Source organism: Bombus affinis, chromosome 6, assembly GCF_024516045.1.
Source record: "Bombus affinis isolate iyBomAffi1 chromosome 6, iyBomAffi1.2, whole genome shotgun sequence".
Taxonomy (NCBI): domain Eukaryota; kingdom Metazoa; phylum Arthropoda; class Insecta; order Hymenoptera; family Apidae; genus Bombus; species Bombus affinis.
In genome coordinates this window covers 1,640,649-1,657,499 of record NC_066349.1, presented here as the reverse complement: position 1 = coordinate 1,657,499, position 16,851 = coordinate 1,640,649, and the positions used below count along the sequence as shown (strand labels likewise).

The following is a 16,851-nucleotide window of genomic DNA, read 5'->3' as shown; positions in this document are numbered from 1 at the left end:
GATAAGTAAATATCCGAATATTTTATCAAAACTATTGTGTAGTATCGAGGAAAAATTTAGGTATACAATTTCTTTGATACTCTTTATTATTTGTAATTTATTTTACAATAAATTAGTTATACAGATATTAATGAGACAGAAAACGATGGTTGTTTAATATGGTACTAATTGTAACAATCTAACTCTAACTTGACCACTCACGCAACTGGACAACGCCAACAACTCAACCTCTCAGCTACGCTGGTAACTCACGCAACTTCACAACGCTAACTCTAACAATTCTACTCTACGACTCCTCGATTCTCCTTGATTCTCTTTGACTCCCCGATCTTTTGAAAAATTGGAAATTCTGCTTGTGTACATGCGTAAATAACATTATTGAAATAGATTGATCGTATATGACGATATATAAATAATGGATAAATAAATCGATAGTAGAATCGCGATTTACGCGTAATTTGGTGGTTTACACTATGACAATAACTGATATTTTGTAGAAAGACAACGGAGCGCATTAAGTTGTCATTATACAGATGATTTGGTCATTCATATGGTTATAATATAATGATTAAATCATTATTTTCTACTTTATTAAAATTTTAAATTGTATCGTCAACATTTATTTATGAATAAATAAAAAAATTAAAAATTAAATTCACTCCGGACTCTTTATTGGTCAATCATCGATAACATCAACAAAATTGATACTTAATGTACAAATAATAACATTATGTAGATTACGTTTATATATATAGTGTCTATCCAACGAGACGAGGCAGTAAACGTAAATATTATTTGACTGCTACAGCTGCAATATACACATTAAACATACTTTATTTACAATCTACATATGTATCTCTGTATATATTACTCGAAATTGAAGAGTTAGGTTCATTACAGAATATCAAATAGAATATGGAATATATTGTGGTATCATTATATAAAAAATGTATGTGAAATTAAAGCAAAACGTATCAGACAAATGATTATTTTGCTGTAAACATGGAGTAAAAAATTCGACCGAATTTAATAAATTTAGAATCTGCTACAACTAAACTTTAGTACAATGTTAAGAAATTAAATTCGATACTCGTCTCAAACTAAGAATAATATTAAACTGACCGTTGATGTTGCTGAACACTAAAATTTGGCTTAAATCATTTCAGAATCCTTAAAAATTACTAATTAAATAAATTAATAAGCCTCTACCATATGTATACGTTGTATAAATTTAAACGAATGTAATAGTGAATAAATGAACATTGCGAATACGGAACATGAGAGGTCAACAAAATATTACAACATATTTATACACAACTTATTAGTTTCATATTGCATTAGGCTGTATCATTGCAGTCTTTTACTTTTGAACGGTAGGTGCAGACTGACTGGATGATTTCGAATCACGCATAGAAGCGCTACGTTTTCGTTTTAGTTCTTCTTGACGTCTATTCTTAGCTTCTTTCTGCCGTTGTGCTAACAGCTTCGCATACTCTGCTGCTTGTTGCTTGCGAGCCAAGCAACGCCTCCTCTTTAGAGCCAGTCTATGCCTCTTCCTCTATAGAAAAATACTTTTATTTTATAATAAGCTCCATACTTTTGGAAAAGTTTTAACCGAAACAAAACAACAATATGATACAGATACGTATATGTACAAACCTGGAGTGTAAGTGGGGTAATAAGACGTTGAATTTTAGGGGCTTTCGACCGCTGTGGTTTACCCTCTTTTTGAATTGGTCGCTTCACAACGAATCGACGGACATCATCTTCCTTGGATAAATTAAACAACTTGCGAATTTTGCTCGCCCTCTTGGGTCCCAATCGCCGTGGGACTTCCTTGTCAGTTAAATCCGGGATATCCTATAAAAATTTAATCAACCTCTACATTAACTGCTTCGCTGTACACTGAGAAAAAGTGCCATTTACATAACACAGTTTATCAAATCAAGAGACTACATTTAATTTTTCTCGTTTATAATAGTATCGTAAGATAATAAGTCAATTCTAAGATACACCCTGAAACATGGATAATACATAGAAAATACAGACAAATTAATACCTTCTCTCCTTTTTTGACAATGACCAGAGCAAGTACTGAAAGGTTGGAATCGACGATGCATCCACGTACAGATTTACGTTTACGCTCACCATCGCGTCTAGGTCTATAGCATGAATGTCCTTTTGAGAGCAGTAAACGTACGCGCCCTAGATACAAGAATTTTTTAGAAATTAAAATCAATGCATTATACCAAATCTATAAAATTCGTAAACTCATAAAGCCGTTACAAATGAAATTAAAATAGGAAATGCTTGTATTACCATTAGTCAGAACACCCTGTTTCATAGGAAATCCTTGTTTGTCATTGCCGCCCGAGATACGAACGACATATCCTTTCCATTCGTTGCCGAGAGCATCAGCCTCTACTTCTGCGCCCATACGCTTTTCATAAAAAATTCTCAGCTTATGCTCATCGGAGATTTCAAACAGTTTCTGACATCCTGTTGCAGGATATGATACGTTCAACTAGAAAACACATAAATATCTTACAGAATATGCAAAGATTTAACAGCCTTTGTCAGTTTATTCAATGTACATGTACACGTGTAACAAATCTTATATATACATAGCTAAATAGAGCTTTATCAAAAGGTTAGAACAAAAATTCAAAATACAAAGGGTATAGTAAGAAATTCGTGCTTACTATGCTATAAAGTAACAGTAGATACAACACCTTGTAATAAGGCTTCAATTGACTTATATTTATAAAGTATTTTTTGCTTGATAATAACCATAAAATGTATTCACAAAGGTTGACCGTTTATACTTGTACAGTAAAATATAGGTTAAACGTCTAAGACATTTTAACGAGGTTATGCTTACTTTCATAGTATAATAATGAAAATTGTAAATCTTATTGCTCTATATGAAGAAAATTTAATTATTCCTCGTTTGGATGTGACCTGCTTTGTGTTCCTTATAATGTCAAAGTTAAATAAAATGTGTCATATTTTAATATCGGTTAAGCTGACAGATAAACGAATGTTTTTTAAATTAGATATATCTAAAATTATTCATAACATTACAATAGATAAATTTTCATGGAAATAGTTTGTAATATTTGTTAGATTTTTAAATTTACATTATATACGTACCTTCATTGTGACAAATGTGCAGCAATACGGAGACCTATAAACGGAAAGACCGTATATCGCACTCGCGGACACTGAGTACGTAGTAGTATCCGACACCGGATATCCGATTTAAGTTCAACGAAATATTAAAGTGAAAATAACAATAAACAAACTCTGTACAAATCTGTAAACAAATCATATTAATATTTATGTTTACATAGTAATTACTTAAAACTAAGTAAATTTTTAATGCTAAATTAGTTCATCAACGAATTATATTTCCCTGACAGACAGATGTGAAGAAAATTAGAAACATTTCTTTTAAATATCTAAAATAATACTAATGCGTACATACATATTTTATTACATAGAAAATATATAAATGCAAGAAGAAACGTTATTGTTTCTTTAAAAGATAAGTAAATATCCGAATATTTTATCAAAACTATTGTGTAGTATCGAGGAAAAATTTAGGTATACAATTTCTTTGATACTCTTTATTATTTGTAATTTATTTTACAATAAATTAGTTATACAGATATTAATGAGACAGAAAACGATGGTTGTTTAATATGGTACTAATTGTAACAATCTAACTCTAACTTGACCACTCACGCAACTGGACAACGCCAACAACTCAACCTCTCAGCTACGCTGGTAACTCACGCAACTTCACAACGCTAACTCTAACAATTCTACTCTACGACTCCTCGATTCTCCTTGATTCTCTTTGACTCCCCGATCTTTTGAAAAATTGGAAATTCTGCTTGTGTACATGCGTAAATAACATTATTGAAATAGATTGATCGTATATGACGATATATAAATAATGGATAAATAAATCGATAGTAGAATCGCGATTTACGCGTAATTTGGTGGTTTACACTATGACAATAACTGATATTTTGTAGAAAGACAACGGAGCGCATTAAATTGTCATTATACAGATGATTTGGTCATTCATATGGTTATAATATAATGATTAAATCATTATTTTCTACTTTATTAAAATTTTAAATTGTATCGTCAACAATATTTATGAATAAATAAAAAAATTAAAAATTAAATTCACTCCGGTCTCTTTATTGGTCAATCATCGATAACATCAACAAAATTGATACTTAATGTACAAATAATAACATTATGTAGATTACGTTTATATATATAGTGTCTATCCAACGAGACGAGGCAGTAAACGTAAATATTATTTGACTGCTACAGCTGCAATATACACATTAAACATACTTTATTTACAATCTACATATGTATCTCTGTATATATTACTCGAAATTGAAGAGTTAGGTTCATTACAGAATATCAAATAGAATATGGAATATATTGTGGTATCATTATATAAAAAATGTATGTGAAATTAAAGCAAAACGTATCAGACAAATGATTATTTTGCTGTAAACATGGAGTAAAAAATTCGACCGAATTTAATAAATTTAGAATCTGCTACAACTAAACTTTAGTACAATGTTAAGAAATTAAATTCGATACTCGTCTCAAACTAAGAATAATATTAAACTGACCGTTGATGTTGCTGAACACTAAAATTTGGCTTAAATCATTTCAGAATCCTTAAAAATTACTAATTAAATAAATTAATAAGCCTCTACCATATGTATACGTTGTATAAATTTAAACGAATGTAATAGTGAATAAATGAACATTGCGAATACGGAACATGAGAGGTCAACAAAATATTACAACATATTTATACACAACTTATTAGTTTCATATTGCATTAGGCTGTATCATTGCAGTCTTTTACTTTTGAACGGTAGGTGCAGACTGACTGGATGATTTCGAATCACGCATAGAAGCGCTACGTTTTCGTTTTAGTTCTTCTTGACGTCTATTCTTAGCTTCTTTCTGCCGTTGTGCTAACAGCTTCGCATACTCTGCTGCTTGTTGCTTGCGAGCCAAGCAACGCCTCCTCTTTAGAGCCAGTCTATGCCTCTTCCTCTATAGAAAAATACTTTTATTTTATAATAAGCTCCATACTTTTGGAAAAGTTTTAACCGAAACAAAACAACAATATGATACAGATACGTATATGTACAAACCTGGAGTGTAAGTGGGGTAATAAGACGTTGAATTTTAGGGGCTTTCGACCGCTGTGGTTTACCCTCTTTTTGAATTGGTCGCTTCACAACGAATCGACGGACATCATCTTCCTTGGATAAATTAAACAACTTGCGAATTTTGCTCGCCCTCTTGGGTCCCAATCGCCGTGGGACTTCCTTGTCAGTTAAATCCGGGATATCCTGTAAAAATTTAATCAACCTCTACATTAACTGCTTCGCTGTACACTGAGAAAAAGTGCCATTTACATAACACAGTTTATCAAATCAAGAGACTACATTTAATTTTTCTCGTTTATAATAGTATCGTAAGATAATAAGTCAATTCTAAGATACACCCTGAAACATGGATAATACATAGAAAATACAGACAAATTAATACCTTCTCTCCTTTTTTGACAATGACCAGAGCAAGTACTGAAAGGTTGGAATCGACGATGCATCCACGTACAGATTTACGTTTACGCTCACCATCGCGTCTAGGTCTATAGCATGAATGTCCTTTTGAGAGCAGTAAACGTACGCGCCCTAGATACAAGAATTTTTTAGAAATTAAAATCAGTGCATTATACCAAATCTATAAAATTCGTAAACTCATAAAGCCGTTACAAATGAAATTAAAATAGGAAATGCTTGTATTACCATTAGTCAGAACACCCTGTTTCATAGGAAATCCTTGTTTGTCATTGCCGCCCGAGATACGAACGACATATCCTTTCCATTCGTTGCCGAGAGCATCAGCCTCTACTTCTGCGCCCATACGCTTTTCATAAAAAATTCTCAGCTTATGCTCATCGGAGATTTCAAACAGTTTCTGACATCCTGTTGCAGGATATGATACGTTCAACTAGAAAACACATAAATATCTTACAGAATATGCAAAGATTTAACAGCCTTTGTCAGTTTATTCAATGTACATGTACACGTGTAACAAATCTTATATATACATAGCTAAATAGAGCTTTATCAAAAGGTTAGAACAAAAATTCAAAATACAAAGGGTATAGTAAGAAATTCGTGCTTACTATGCTATAAAGTAACAGTAGATACAACACCTTGTAATAAGGCTTCAATTGACTTATATTTATAAAGTATTTTTTGCTTGATAATAACCATAAAATGTATTCACAAAGGTTGACCGTTTATACTTGTACAGTAAAATATAGGTTAAACGTCTAAGACATTTTAACGAGGTTATGCTTACTTTCATAGTATAATAATGAAAATTGTAAATCTTATTGCTCTATATGAAGAAAATTTAATTATTCCTCGTTTGGATGTGACCTGCTTTGTGTTCCTTATAATGTCAAAGTTAAATAAAATGTGTCATATTTTAATATCGGTTAAGCTGACAGATAAACGAATGTTTTTTAAATTAGATATATCTAAAATTATTCATAACATTACAATAGATAAATTTTCATGGAAATAGTTTGTAATATTTGTTAGATTTTTAAATTTACATTATATACGTACCTTCATTGTGACAAATGTGCAGCAATACGGAGACCTATAAACGGAAAGACCGTATATCGCACTCGCGGACACTGAGTACGTAGTAGTATCCGACACCGGATATCCGATTTAAGTTCAACGAAATATTAAAGTGAAAATAACAATAAACAAACTCTGTACAAATCTGTAAACAAATCATATTAATATTTATGTTTACATAGTAATTACTTAAAACTAAGTAAATTTTTAATGCTAAATTAGTTCATCAACGAATTATATTTCCCTGACAGACAGATGTGAAGAAAATTAGAAACATTTCTTTTAAATATCTAAAATAATACTAATGCGTACATACATATTTTATTACATAGAAAATATATAAATGCAAGAAGAAACGTTATTGTTTCTTTAAAAGATAAGTAAATATCCGAATATTTTATCAAAACTATTGTGTAGTATCGAGGAAAAATTTAGGTATACAATTTCTTTGATACTCTTTATTATTTGTAATTTATTTTACAATAAATTAGTTATACAGATATTAATGAGACAGAAAACGATGGTTGTTTAATATGGTACTAATTGTAACAATCTAACTCTAACTTGACCACTCACGCAACTGGACAACGCCAACAACTCAACCTCTCAGCTACGCTGGTAACTCACGCAACTTCACAACGCTAACTCTAACAATTCTACTCTACGACTCCTCGATTCTCCTTAATTCTCTTTGACTCCCCGATCTTTTGAAAAATTGGAAATTCTGCTTGTGTACATGCGTAAATAACATTATTGAAATAGATTGATCGTATATGACGATATATAAATAATGGATAAATAAATCGATAGTAGAATCGCGATTTACGCGTAATTTGGTGGTTTACACTATGACAATAACTGATATTTTGTAGAAAGACAACGGAGCGCATTAAGTTGTCATTATACAGATGATTTGGTCATTCATATGGTTATAATATAATGATTAAATCATTATTTTCTACTTTATTAAAATTTTAAATTGTATCGTCAACAATATTTATGAATAAATAAAAAAATTAAAAATTAAATTCACTCCGGTCTCTTTATTGGTCAATCATCGATAACATCAACAAAATTGATACTTAATGTACAAATAATAACATTATGTAGATTACGTTTATATATATAGTGTCTATCCAACGAGACGAGGCAGTAAACGTAAATATTATTTGACTGCTACAGCTGCAATATACACATTAAACATACTTTATTTACAATCTACATATGTATCTCTGTATATATTACTCGAAATTGAAGAGTTAGGTTCATTACAGAATATCAAATAGAATATGGAATATATTGTGGTATCATTATATAAAAAATGTATGTGAAATTAAAGCAAAACGTATCAGACAAATGATTATTTTGCTGTAAACATGGAGTAAAAAATTCGACCGAATTTAATAAATTTAGAATCTGCTACAACTAAACTTTAGTACAATGTTAAGAAATTAAATTCGATACTCGTCTCAAACTAAGAATAATATTAAACTGACCGTTGATGTTGCTGAACACTAAAATTTGGCTTAAATCATTTCAGAATCCTTAAAAATTACTAATTAAATAAATTAATAAGCCTCTACCATATGTATACGTTGTATAAATTTAAACGAATGTAATAGTGAATAAATGAACATTGCGAATACGGAACATGAGAGGTCAACAAAATATTACAACATATTTATACACAACTTATTAGTTTCATATTGCATTAGGCTGTATCATTGCAGTCTTTTACTTTTGAACGGTAGGTGCAGACTGACTGGATGATTTCGAATCACGCATAGAAGCGCTACGTTTTCGTTTTAGTTCTTCTTGACGTCTATTCTTAGCTTCTTTCTGCCGTTGTGCTAACAGCTTCGCATACTCTGCTGCTTGTTGCTTGCGAGCCAAGCAACGCCTCCTCTTTAGAGCCAGTCTATGCCTCTTCCTCTATAGAAAAATACTTTTATTTTATAATAAGCTCCATACTTTTGGAAAAGTTTTAACCGAAACAAAACAACAATATGATACAGATACGTATATGTACAAACCTGGAGTGTAAGTGGGGTAATAAGACGTTGAATTTTAGGGGCTTTCGACCGCTGTGGTTTACCCTCTTTTTGAATTGGTCGCTTCACAACGAATCGACGGACATCATCTTCCTTGGATAAATTAAACAACTTGCGAATTTTGCTCGCCCTCTTGGGTCCCAATCGCCGTGGGACTTCCTTGTCAGTTAAATCCGGGATATCCTGTAAAAATTTAATCAACCTCTACATTAACTGCTTCGCTGTACACTGAGAAAAAGTGCCATTTACATAACACAGTTTATCAAATCAAGAGACTACATTTAATTTTTCTCGTTTATAATAGTATCGTAAGATAATAAGTCAATTCTAAGATACACCCTGAAACATGGATAATACATAGAAAATACAGACAAATTAATACCTTCTCTCCTTTTTTGACAATGACCAGAGCAAGTACTGAAAGGTTGGAATCGACGATGCATCCACGTACAGATTTACGTTTACGCTCACCATCGCGTCTAGGTCTATAGCATGAATGTCCTTTTGAGAGCAGTAAACGTACGCGCCCTAGATACAAGAATTTTTTAGAAATTAAAATCAATGCATTATACCAAATCTATAAAATTCGTAAACTCATAAAGCCGTTACAAATGAAATTAAAATAGGAAATGCTTGTATTACCATTAGTCAGAACACCCTGTTTCATAGGAAATCCTTGTTTGTCATTGCCGCCCGAGATACGAACGACATATCCTTTCCATTCGTTGCCGAGAGCATCAGCCTCTACTTCTGCGCCCATACGCTTTTCATAAAAAATTCTCAGCTTATGCTCATCGGAGATTTCAAACAGTTTCTGACATCCTGTTGCAGGATATGATACGTTCAACTAGAAAACACATAAATATCTTACAGAATATGCAAAGATTTAACAGCCTTTGTCAGTTTATTCAATGTACATGTACACGTGTAACAAATCTTATATATACATAGCTAAATAGAGCTTTATCAAAAGGTTAGAACAAAAATTCAAAATACAAAGGGTATAGTAAGAAATTCGTGCTTACTATGCTATAAAGTAACAGTAGATACAACACCTTGTAATAAGGCTTCAATTGACTTATATTTATAAAGTATTTTTTGCTTGATAATAACCATAAAATGTATTCACAAAGGTTGACCGTTTATACTTGTACAGTAAAATATAGGTTAAACGTCTAAGACATTTTAACGAGGTTATGCTTACTTTCATAGTATAATAATGAAAATTGTAAATCTTATTGCTCTATATGAAGAAAATTTAATTATTCCTCGTTTGGATGTGACCTGCTTTGTGTTCCTTATAATGTCAAAGTTAAATAAAATGTGTCATATTTTAATATCGGTTAAGCTGACAGATAAACGAATGTTTTTTAAATTAGATATATCTAAAATTATTCATAACATTACAATAGATAAATTTTCATGGAAATAGTTTGTAATATTTGTTAGATTTTTAAATTTACATTATATACGTACCTTCATTGTGACAAATGTGCAGCAATACGGAGACCTATAAACGGAAAGACCGTATATCGCACTCGCGGACACTGAGTACGTAGTAGTATCCGACACCGGATATCCGATTTAAGTTCAACGAAATATTAAAGTGAAAATAACAATAAACAAACTCTGTACAAATCTGTAAACAAATCATATTAATATTTATGTTTACATAGTAATTACTTAAAACTAAGTAAATTTTTAATGCTAAATTAGTTCATCAACGAATTATATTTCCCTGACAGACAGATGTGAAGAAAATTAGAAACATTTCTTTTAAATATCTAAAATAATACTAATGCGTACATACATATTTTATTACATAGAAAATATATAAATGCAAGAAGAAACGTTATTGTTTCTTTAAAAGATAAGTAAATATCCGAATATTTTATCAAAACTATTGTGTAGTATCGAGGAAAAATTTAGGTATACAATTTCTTTGATACTCTTTATTATTTGTAATTTATTTTACAATAAATTAGTTATACAGATATTAATGAGACAGAAAACGATGGTTGTTTAATATGGTACTAATTGTAACAATCTAACTCTAACTTGACCACTCACGCAACTGGACAACGCCAACAACTCAACCTCTCAGCTACGCTGGTAACTCACGCAACTTCACAACGCTAACTCTAACAATTCTACTCTACGACTCCTCGATTCTCCTTGATTCTCTTTGACTCCCCGATCTTTTGAAAAATTGGAAATTCTGCTTGTGTACATGCGTAAATAACATTATTGAAATAGATTGATCGTATATGACGATATATAAATAATGGATAAATAAATCGATAGTAGAATCGCGATTTACGCGTAATTTGGTGGTTTACACTATGACAATAACTGATATTTTGTAGAAAGACAACGGAGCGCATTAAATTGTCATTATACAGATGATTTGGTCATTCATATGGTTATAATATAATGATTAAATCATTATTTTCTACTTTATTAAAATTTTAAATTGTATCGTCAACAATATTTATGAATAAATAAAAAAATTAAAAATTAAATTCACTCCGGTCTCTTTATTGGTCAATCATCGATAACATCAACAAAATTGATACTTAATGTACAAATAATAACATTATGTAGATTACGTTTATATATATAGTGTCTATCCAACGAGACGAGGCAGTAAACGTAAATATTATTTGACTGCTACAGCTGCAATATACACATTAAACATACTTTATTTACAATCTACATATGTATCTCTGTATATATTACTCGAAATTGAAGAGTTAGGTTCATTACAGAATATCAAATAGAATATGGAATATATTGTGGTATCATTATATAAAAAATGTATGTGAAATTAAAGCAAAACGTATCAGACAAATGATTATTTTGCTGTAAACATGGAGTAAAAAATTCGACCGAATTTAATAAATTTAGAATCTGCTACAACTAAACTTTAGTACAATGTTAAGAAATTAAATTCGATACTCGTCTCAAACTAAGAATAATATTAAACTGACCGTTGATGTTGCTGAACACTAAAATTTGGCTTAAATCATTTCAGAATCCTTAAAAATTACTAATTAAATAAATTAATAAGCCTCTACCATATGTATACGTTGTATAAATTTAAACGAATGTAATAGTGAATAAATGAACATTGCGAATACGGAACATGAGAGGTCAACAAAATATTACAACATATTTATACACAACTTATTAGTTTCATATTGCATTAGGCTGTATCATTGCAGTCTTTTACTTTTGAACGGTAGGTGCAGACTGACTGGATGATTTCGAATCACGCATAGAAGCGCTACGTTTTCGTTTTAGTTCTTCTTGACGTCTATTCTTAGCTTCTTTCTGCCGTTGTGCTAACAGCTTCGCATACTCTGCTGCTTGTTGCTTGCGAGCCAAGCAACGCCTCCTCTTTAGAGCCAGTCTATGCCTCTTCCTCTATAGAAAAATACTTTTATTTTATAATAAGCTCCATACTTTTGGAAAAGTTTTAACCGAAACAAAACAACAATATGATACAGATACGTATATGTACAAACCTGGAGTGTAAGTGGGGTAATAAGACGTTGAATTTTAGGGGCTTTCGACCGCTGTGGTTTACCCTCTTTTTGAATTGGTCGCTTCACAACGAATCGACGGACATCATCTTCCTTGGATAAATTAAACAACTTGCGAATTTTGCTCGCCCTCTTGGGTCCCAATCGCCGTGGGACTTCCTTGTCAGTTAAATCCGGGATATCCTGTAAAAATTTAATCAACCTCTACATTAACTGCTTCGCTGTACACTGAGAAAAAGTGCCATTTACATAACACAGTTTATCAAATCAAGAGACTACATTTAATTTTTCTCGTTTATAATAGTATCGTAAGATAATAAGTCAATTCTAAGATACACCCTGAAACATGGATAATACATAGAAAATACAGACAAATTAATACCTTCTCTCCTTTTTTGACAATGACCAGAGCAAGTACTGAAAGGTTGGAATCGACGATGCATCCACGTACAGATTTACGTTTACGCTCACCATCGCGTCTAGGTCTATAGCATGAATGTCCTTTTGAGAGCAGTAAACGTACGCGCCCTAGATACAAGAATTTTTTAGAAATTAAAATCAATGCATTATACCAAATCTATAAAATTCGTAAACTCATAAAGCCGTTACAAATGAAATTAAAATAGGAAATGCTTGTATTACCATTAGTCAGAACACCCTGTTTCATAGGAAATCCTTGTTTGTCATTGCCGCCCGAGATACGAACGACATATCCTTTCCATTCGTTGCCGAGAGCATCAGCCTCTACTTCTGCGCCCATACGCTTTTCATAAAAAATTCTCAGCTTATGCTCATCGGAGATTTCAAACAGTTTCTGACATCCTGTTGCAGGATATGATACGTTCAACTAGAAAACACATAAATATCTTACAGAATATGCAAAGATTTAACAGCCTTTGTCAGTTTATTCAATGTACATGTACACGTGTAACAAATCTTATATATACATAGCTAAATAGAGCTTTATCAAAAGGTTAGAACAAAAATTCAAAATACAAAGGGTATAGTAAGAAATTCGTGCTTACTATGCTATAAAGTAACAGTAGATACAACACCTTGTAATAAGGCTTCAATTGACTTATATTTATAAAGTATTTTTTGCTTGATAATAACCATAAAATGTATTCACAAAGTTTGACCGTTTATACTTGTACAGTAAAATATAGGTTAAACGTCTAAGACATTTTAACGAGGTTATGCTTACTTTCATAGTATAATAATGAAAATTGTAAATCTTATTGCTCTATATGAAGAAAATTTAATTATTCCTCGTTTGGATGTGACCTGCTTTGTGTTCCTTATAATGTCAAAGTTAAATAAAATGTGTCATATTTTAATATCGGTTAAGCTGACAGATAAACGAATGTTTTTTAAATTAGATATATCTAAAATTATTCATAACATTACAATAGATAAATTTTCATGGAAATAGTTTGTAATATTTGTTAGATTTTTAAATTTACATTATATACGTACCTTCATTGTGACAAATGTGCAGCAATACGGAGACCTATAAACGGAAAGACCGTATATCGCACTCGCGGACACTGAGTACGTAGTAGTATCCGACACCGGATATCCGATTTAAGTTCAACGAAATATTAAAGTGAAAATAACAATAAACAAACTCTGTACAAATCTGTAAACAAATCATATTAATATTTATGTTTACATAGTAATTACTTAAAACTAAGTAAATTTTTAATGCTAAATTAGTTCATCAACGAATTATATTTCCCTGACAGACAGATGTGAAGAAAATTAGAAACATTTCTTTTAAATATCTAAAATAATACTAATGCGTACATACATATTTTATTACATAGAAAATATATAAATGCAAGAAGAAACGTTATTGTTTCTTTAAAAGATAAGTAAATATCCGAATATTTTATCAAAACTATTGTGTAGTATCGAGGAAAAATTTAGGTATACAATTTCTTTGATACTCTTTATTATTTGTAATTTATTTTACAATAAATTAGTTATACAGATATTAATGAGACAGAAAACGATGGTTGTTTAATATGGTACTAATTGTAACAATCTAACTCTAACTTGACCACTCACGCAACTGGACAACGCCAACAACTCAACCTCTCAGCTACGCTGGTAACTCACGCAACTTCACAACGCTAACTCTAACAATTCTACTCTACGACTCCTCGATTCTCCTTGATTCTCTTTGACTCCCCGATCTTTTGAAAAATTGGAAATTCTGCTTGTGTACATGCGTAAATAACATTATTGAAATAGATTGATCGTATATGACGATATATAAATAATGGATAAATAAATCGATAGTAGAATCGCGATTTACGCGTAATTTGGTGGTTTACACTATGACAATAACTGATATTTTGTAGAAAGACAACGGAGCGCATTAAGTTGTCATTATACAGATGATTTGGTCATTCATATGGTTATAATATAATGATTAAATCATTATTTTCTACTTTATTAAAATTTTAAATTGTATCGTCAACAATATTTATGAATAAATAAAAAAATTAAAAATTAAATTCACTCCGGTCTCTTTATTGGTCAATCATCGATAACATCAACAAAATTGATACTTAATGTACAAATAATAACATTATGTAGATTACGTTTATATATATAGTGTCTATCCAACGAGACGAGGCAGTAAACGTAAATATTATTTGACTGCTACAGCTGCAATATACACATTAAACATACTTTATTTACAATCTACATATGTATCTCTGTATATATTACTCGAAATTGAAGAGTTAGGTTCATTACAGAATATCAAATAGAATATGGAATATATTGTGGTATCATTATATAAAAAATGTATGTGAAATTAAAGCAAAACGTATCAGACAAATGATTATTTTGCTGTAAACATGGAGTAAAAAATTCGACCGAATTTAATAAATTTAGAATCTGCTACAACTAAACTTTAGTACAATGTTAAGAAATTAAATTCGATACTCGTCTCAAACTAAGAATAATATTAAACTGACCGTTGATGTTGCTGAACACTAAAATTTGGCTTAAATCATTTCAGAATCCTTAAAAATTACTAATTAAATAAATTAATAAGCCTCTACCATATGTATACGTTGTATAAATTTAAACGAATGTAATAGTGAATAAATGAACATTGCGAATACGGAACATGAGAGGTCAACAAAATATTACAACATATTTATACACAACTTATTAGTTTCATATTGCATTAGGCTGTATCATTGCAGTCTTTTACTTTTGAACGGTAGGTGCAGACTGACTGGATGATTTCGAATCACGCATAGAAGCGCTACGTTTTCGTTTTAGTTCTTCTTGACGTCTATTCTTAGCTTCTTTCTGCCGTTGTGCTAACAGCTTCGCATACTCTGCTGCTTGTTGCTTGCGAGCCAAGCAACGCCTCCTCTTTAGAGCCAGTCTATGCCTCTTCCTCTATAGAAAAATACTTTTATTTTATAATAAGCTCCATACTTTTGGAAAAGTTTTAACCGAAACAAAACAACAATATGATACAGATACGTATATGTACAAACCTGGAGTGTAAGTGGGGTAATAAGACGTTGAATTTTAGGGGCTTTCGACCGCTGTGGTTTACCCTCTTTTTGAATTGGTCGCTTCACAACGAATCGACGGACATCATCTTCCTTGGATAAATTAAACAACTTGCGAATTTTGCTCGCCCTCTTGGGTCCCAATCGCCGTGGGACTTCCTTGTCAGTTAAATCCGGGATATCCTGTAAAAATTTAATCAACCTCTACATTAACTGCTTCGCTGTACACTGAGAAAAAGTGCCATTTACATAACACAGTTTATCAAATCAAGAGACTACATTTAATTTTTCTCGTTTATAATAGTATCGTAAGATAATAAGTCAATTCTAAGATACACCCTGAAACATGGATAATACATAGAAAATACAGACAAATTAATACCTTCTCTCCTTTTTTGACAATGACCAGAGCAAGTACTGAAAGGTTGGAATCGACGATGCATCCACGTACAGATTTACGTTTACGCTCACCATCGCGTCTAGGTCTATAGCATGAATGTCCTTTTGAGAGCAGTAAACGTACGCGCCCTAGATACAAGAATTTTTTAGAAATTAAAATCAGTGCATTATACCAAATCTATAAAATTCGTAAACTCATAAAGCCGTTACAAATGAAATTAAAATAGGAAATGCTTGTATTACCATTAGTCAGAACACCCTGTTTCATAGGAAATCCTTGTTTGTCATTGCCGCCCGAGATACGAACGACATATCCTTTCCATTCGTTGCCGAGAGCATCAGCCTCTACTTCTGCGCCCATACGCTTTTCATAAAAAATTCTCAGCTTATGCTCATCGGAGATTTCAAACAGTTTCTGACATCCTGTTGCAGGATATGATACGTTCAACTAGAAAACACATAAATATCTTACAGAATATGCAAAGATTTAACAGCCTTTGTCAGTTTATTCAATGTACATGTACACGTGTAACAAATCTTATATATACATAGCTAAATAGAGCTTTATCAAAAGGTTAGAACAAAAATTCAAAAT

The 16,851-nt window shown here is 31.4% G+C and overlaps 6 protein-coding genes and 1 long non-coding RNA gene across 24 annotated transcripts in view; 1 reads left to right on the top strand and 6 right to left on the bottom strand.

The window, feature by feature from the left end:
• LOC126917202 (40S ribosomal protein S6-like) overlaps nucleotides 1-3,219 on the bottom strand; it is a 30,479-nt gene extending 27,260 nt beyond the window's left edge. Inside the window, exon 1 of one of the 2 annotated variants that reach the window (XM_050723833.1) lies at nucleotides 3,154-3,219. In XM_050723833.1, coding sequence (XP_050579790.1) covers nucleotides 3,154-3,159 — 6 coding nt within the window. In that variant the 5' untranslated portion in view covers nucleotides 3,160-3,219. Of the gene's footprint in view, nucleotides 1-2,881; nucleotides 2,905-3,153 lie in introns of those variants that run through there. The other variant, XM_050723834.1, reaches the window with a different exon arrangement.
• Nucleotides 1-16,375, top strand: part of LOC126917222 (uncharacterized) — a 43,685-nt gene extending 27,310 nt beyond the window's left edge. The window contains exon 2 of one of the 4 annotated variants that reach the window (XR_007710887.1): nucleotides 15,558-16,375. This is a non-coding gene — a long non-coding RNA (uncharacterized LOC126917222). Of the gene's footprint in view, nucleotides 1-4,922; nucleotides 5,741-8,467; nucleotides 9,286-12,012; nucleotides 12,831-15,557 lie in introns of those variants that run through there. The other 3 variants (XR_007710888.1, XR_007710886.1, XR_007710885.1) reach the window with 3 other exon arrangements.
• Nucleotides 1,307-3,174, bottom strand: LOC126917207 (40S ribosomal protein S6-like). Its single transcript, XM_050723852.1, has 5 exons — nucleotides 3,154-3,174; nucleotides 2,320-2,524; nucleotides 2,060-2,205; nucleotides 1,660-1,860; nucleotides 1,307-1,558 (listed from the first exon to the last, which is right to left on the bottom strand). The coding sequence occupies exons 1-5, from the start codon at nucleotides 3,157-3,159 to the stop codon at nucleotides 1,361-1,363; spliced, it is 756 nt and encodes a 251-aa protein (XP_050579809.1). The 5' UTR covers nucleotides 3,160-3,174; the 3' UTR covers nucleotides 1,307-1,360.
• Nucleotides 4,195-6,869, bottom strand: LOC126917204 (40S ribosomal protein S6-like). 2 transcript variants are annotated; one of them, XM_050723842.1, is made up of 5 exons: nucleotides 6,699-6,869; nucleotides 5,865-6,069; nucleotides 5,605-5,750; nucleotides 5,205-5,405; nucleotides 4,195-5,103 (listed from the first exon to the last, which is right to left on the bottom strand). In XM_050723842.1, exons 1-5 carry the CDS (start codon nucleotides 6,702-6,704, stop codon nucleotides 4,906-4,908), a joined length of 756 nt encoding a protein of 251 aa, XP_050579799.1. In that variant the 5' UTR covers nucleotides 6,705-6,869; the 3' UTR covers nucleotides 4,195-4,905. The 2 variants fall into 2 exon arrangements, with proteins under 2 accessions (XP_050579799.1, XP_050579800.1); XM_050723843.1 differs by lacking the exon at nucleotides 6,699-6,869 and adding an exon at nucleotides 6,427-6,449.
• Nucleotides 7,740-16,851, bottom strand: part of LOC126917205 (40S ribosomal protein S6-like) — a 17,922-nt gene continuing 8,810 nt past the window's right edge. For 3 of the 7 annotated variants that reach the window (XM_050723850.1, XM_050723846.1, XM_050723848.1), the window contains exons 2-5: nucleotides 9,410-9,614; nucleotides 9,150-9,295; nucleotides 8,750-8,950; nucleotides 7,740-8,648 (exon numbers count right to left, since the gene is read on the bottom strand). In XM_050723850.1, the coding sequence (XP_050579807.1) occupies nucleotides 8,451-8,648; nucleotides 8,750-8,950; nucleotides 9,150-9,295; nucleotides 9,410-9,614 (750 nt within the window). In that variant the 3' untranslated portion in view covers nucleotides 7,740-8,450. Of the gene's footprint in view, nucleotides 8,649-8,749; nucleotides 8,951-9,149; nucleotides 9,296-9,409; nucleotides 9,615-9,971; nucleotides 9,996-10,243; nucleotides 10,417-13,516; nucleotides 13,540-13,788; nucleotides 13,810-16,851 lie in introns of those variants that run through there. The other 4 variants (XM_050723845.1, XM_050723849.1, XM_050723844.1 and 1 more) reach the window with 4 other exon arrangements.
• On the bottom strand, nucleotides 11,285-13,809 carry LOC126917195 (40S ribosomal protein S6-like). The gene is made up of 5 exons (XM_050723814.1): nucleotides 13,789-13,809; nucleotides 12,955-13,159; nucleotides 12,695-12,840; nucleotides 12,295-12,495; nucleotides 11,285-12,193 (listed from the first exon to the last, which is right to left on the bottom strand). The coding sequence occupies exons 1-5, from the start codon at nucleotides 13,792-13,794 to the stop codon at nucleotides 11,996-11,998; spliced, it is 756 nt and encodes a 251-aa protein (XP_050579771.1). The 5' UTR covers nucleotides 13,795-13,809; the 3' UTR covers nucleotides 11,285-11,995.
• Nucleotides 14,830-16,851, bottom strand: part of LOC126917196 (40S ribosomal protein S6-like) — a 17,923-nt gene continuing 15,901 nt past the window's right edge. For all 7 annotated transcript variants that reach the window (XM_050723821.1, XM_050723816.1, XM_050723820.1 and 4 more), the window contains exons 2-5: nucleotides 16,500-16,704; nucleotides 16,240-16,385; nucleotides 15,840-16,040; nucleotides 14,830-15,738 (exon numbers count right to left, since the gene is read on the bottom strand). In XM_050723821.1, the coding sequence (XP_050579778.1) occupies nucleotides 15,541-15,738; nucleotides 15,840-16,040; nucleotides 16,240-16,385; nucleotides 16,500-16,704 (750 nt within the window). In that variant the 3' untranslated portion in view covers nucleotides 14,830-15,540. The remainder of the gene's footprint in view (nucleotides 15,739-15,839; nucleotides 16,041-16,239; nucleotides 16,386-16,499; nucleotides 16,705-16,851) is intronic.

What these genes read in the sequence shown, in the direction of transcription:
- LOC126917204 (XM_050723842.1), bottom strand. An exon ending in ACAGGGTGTTCTGACTAATG is followed by an intron (nt 5,751 to 5,864) that starts GTAATACAAGCA and finishes TCTTGTATCTAG; the next exon opens with GGCGCGTACGTTTACTGCTC. An exon ending in TTACCCCACTTACACTCCAG is followed by an intron (nt 5,104 to 5,204) that starts GTTTGTACATAT and finishes ATTTTTCTATAG; the next exon opens with AGGAAGAGGCATAGACTGGC.
- LOC126917207 (XM_050723852.1), bottom strand. An exon ending in TTGTCAAAAAAGGAGAGAAG is followed by an intron (nt 1,861 to 2,059) that starts GTATTAATTTGT and finishes AAATTTTTATAG; the next exon opens with GATATCCCGGATTTAACTGA. An exon ending in TTACCCCACTTACACTCCAG is followed by an intron (nt 1,559 to 1,659) that starts GTTTGTACATAT and finishes ATTTTTCTATAG; the next exon opens with AGGAAGAGGCATAGACTGGC.
- LOC126917195 (XM_050723814.1), bottom strand. An exon ending in ACAGGGTGTTCTGACTAATG is followed by an intron (nt 12,841 to 12,954) that starts GTAATACAAGCA and finishes TCTTGTATCTAG; the next exon opens with GGCGCGTACGTTTACTGCTC. An exon ending in TTGTCAAAAAAGGAGAGAAG is followed by an intron (nt 12,496 to 12,694) that starts GTATTAATTTGT and finishes AAATTTTTACAG; the next exon opens with GATATCCCGGATTTAACTGA.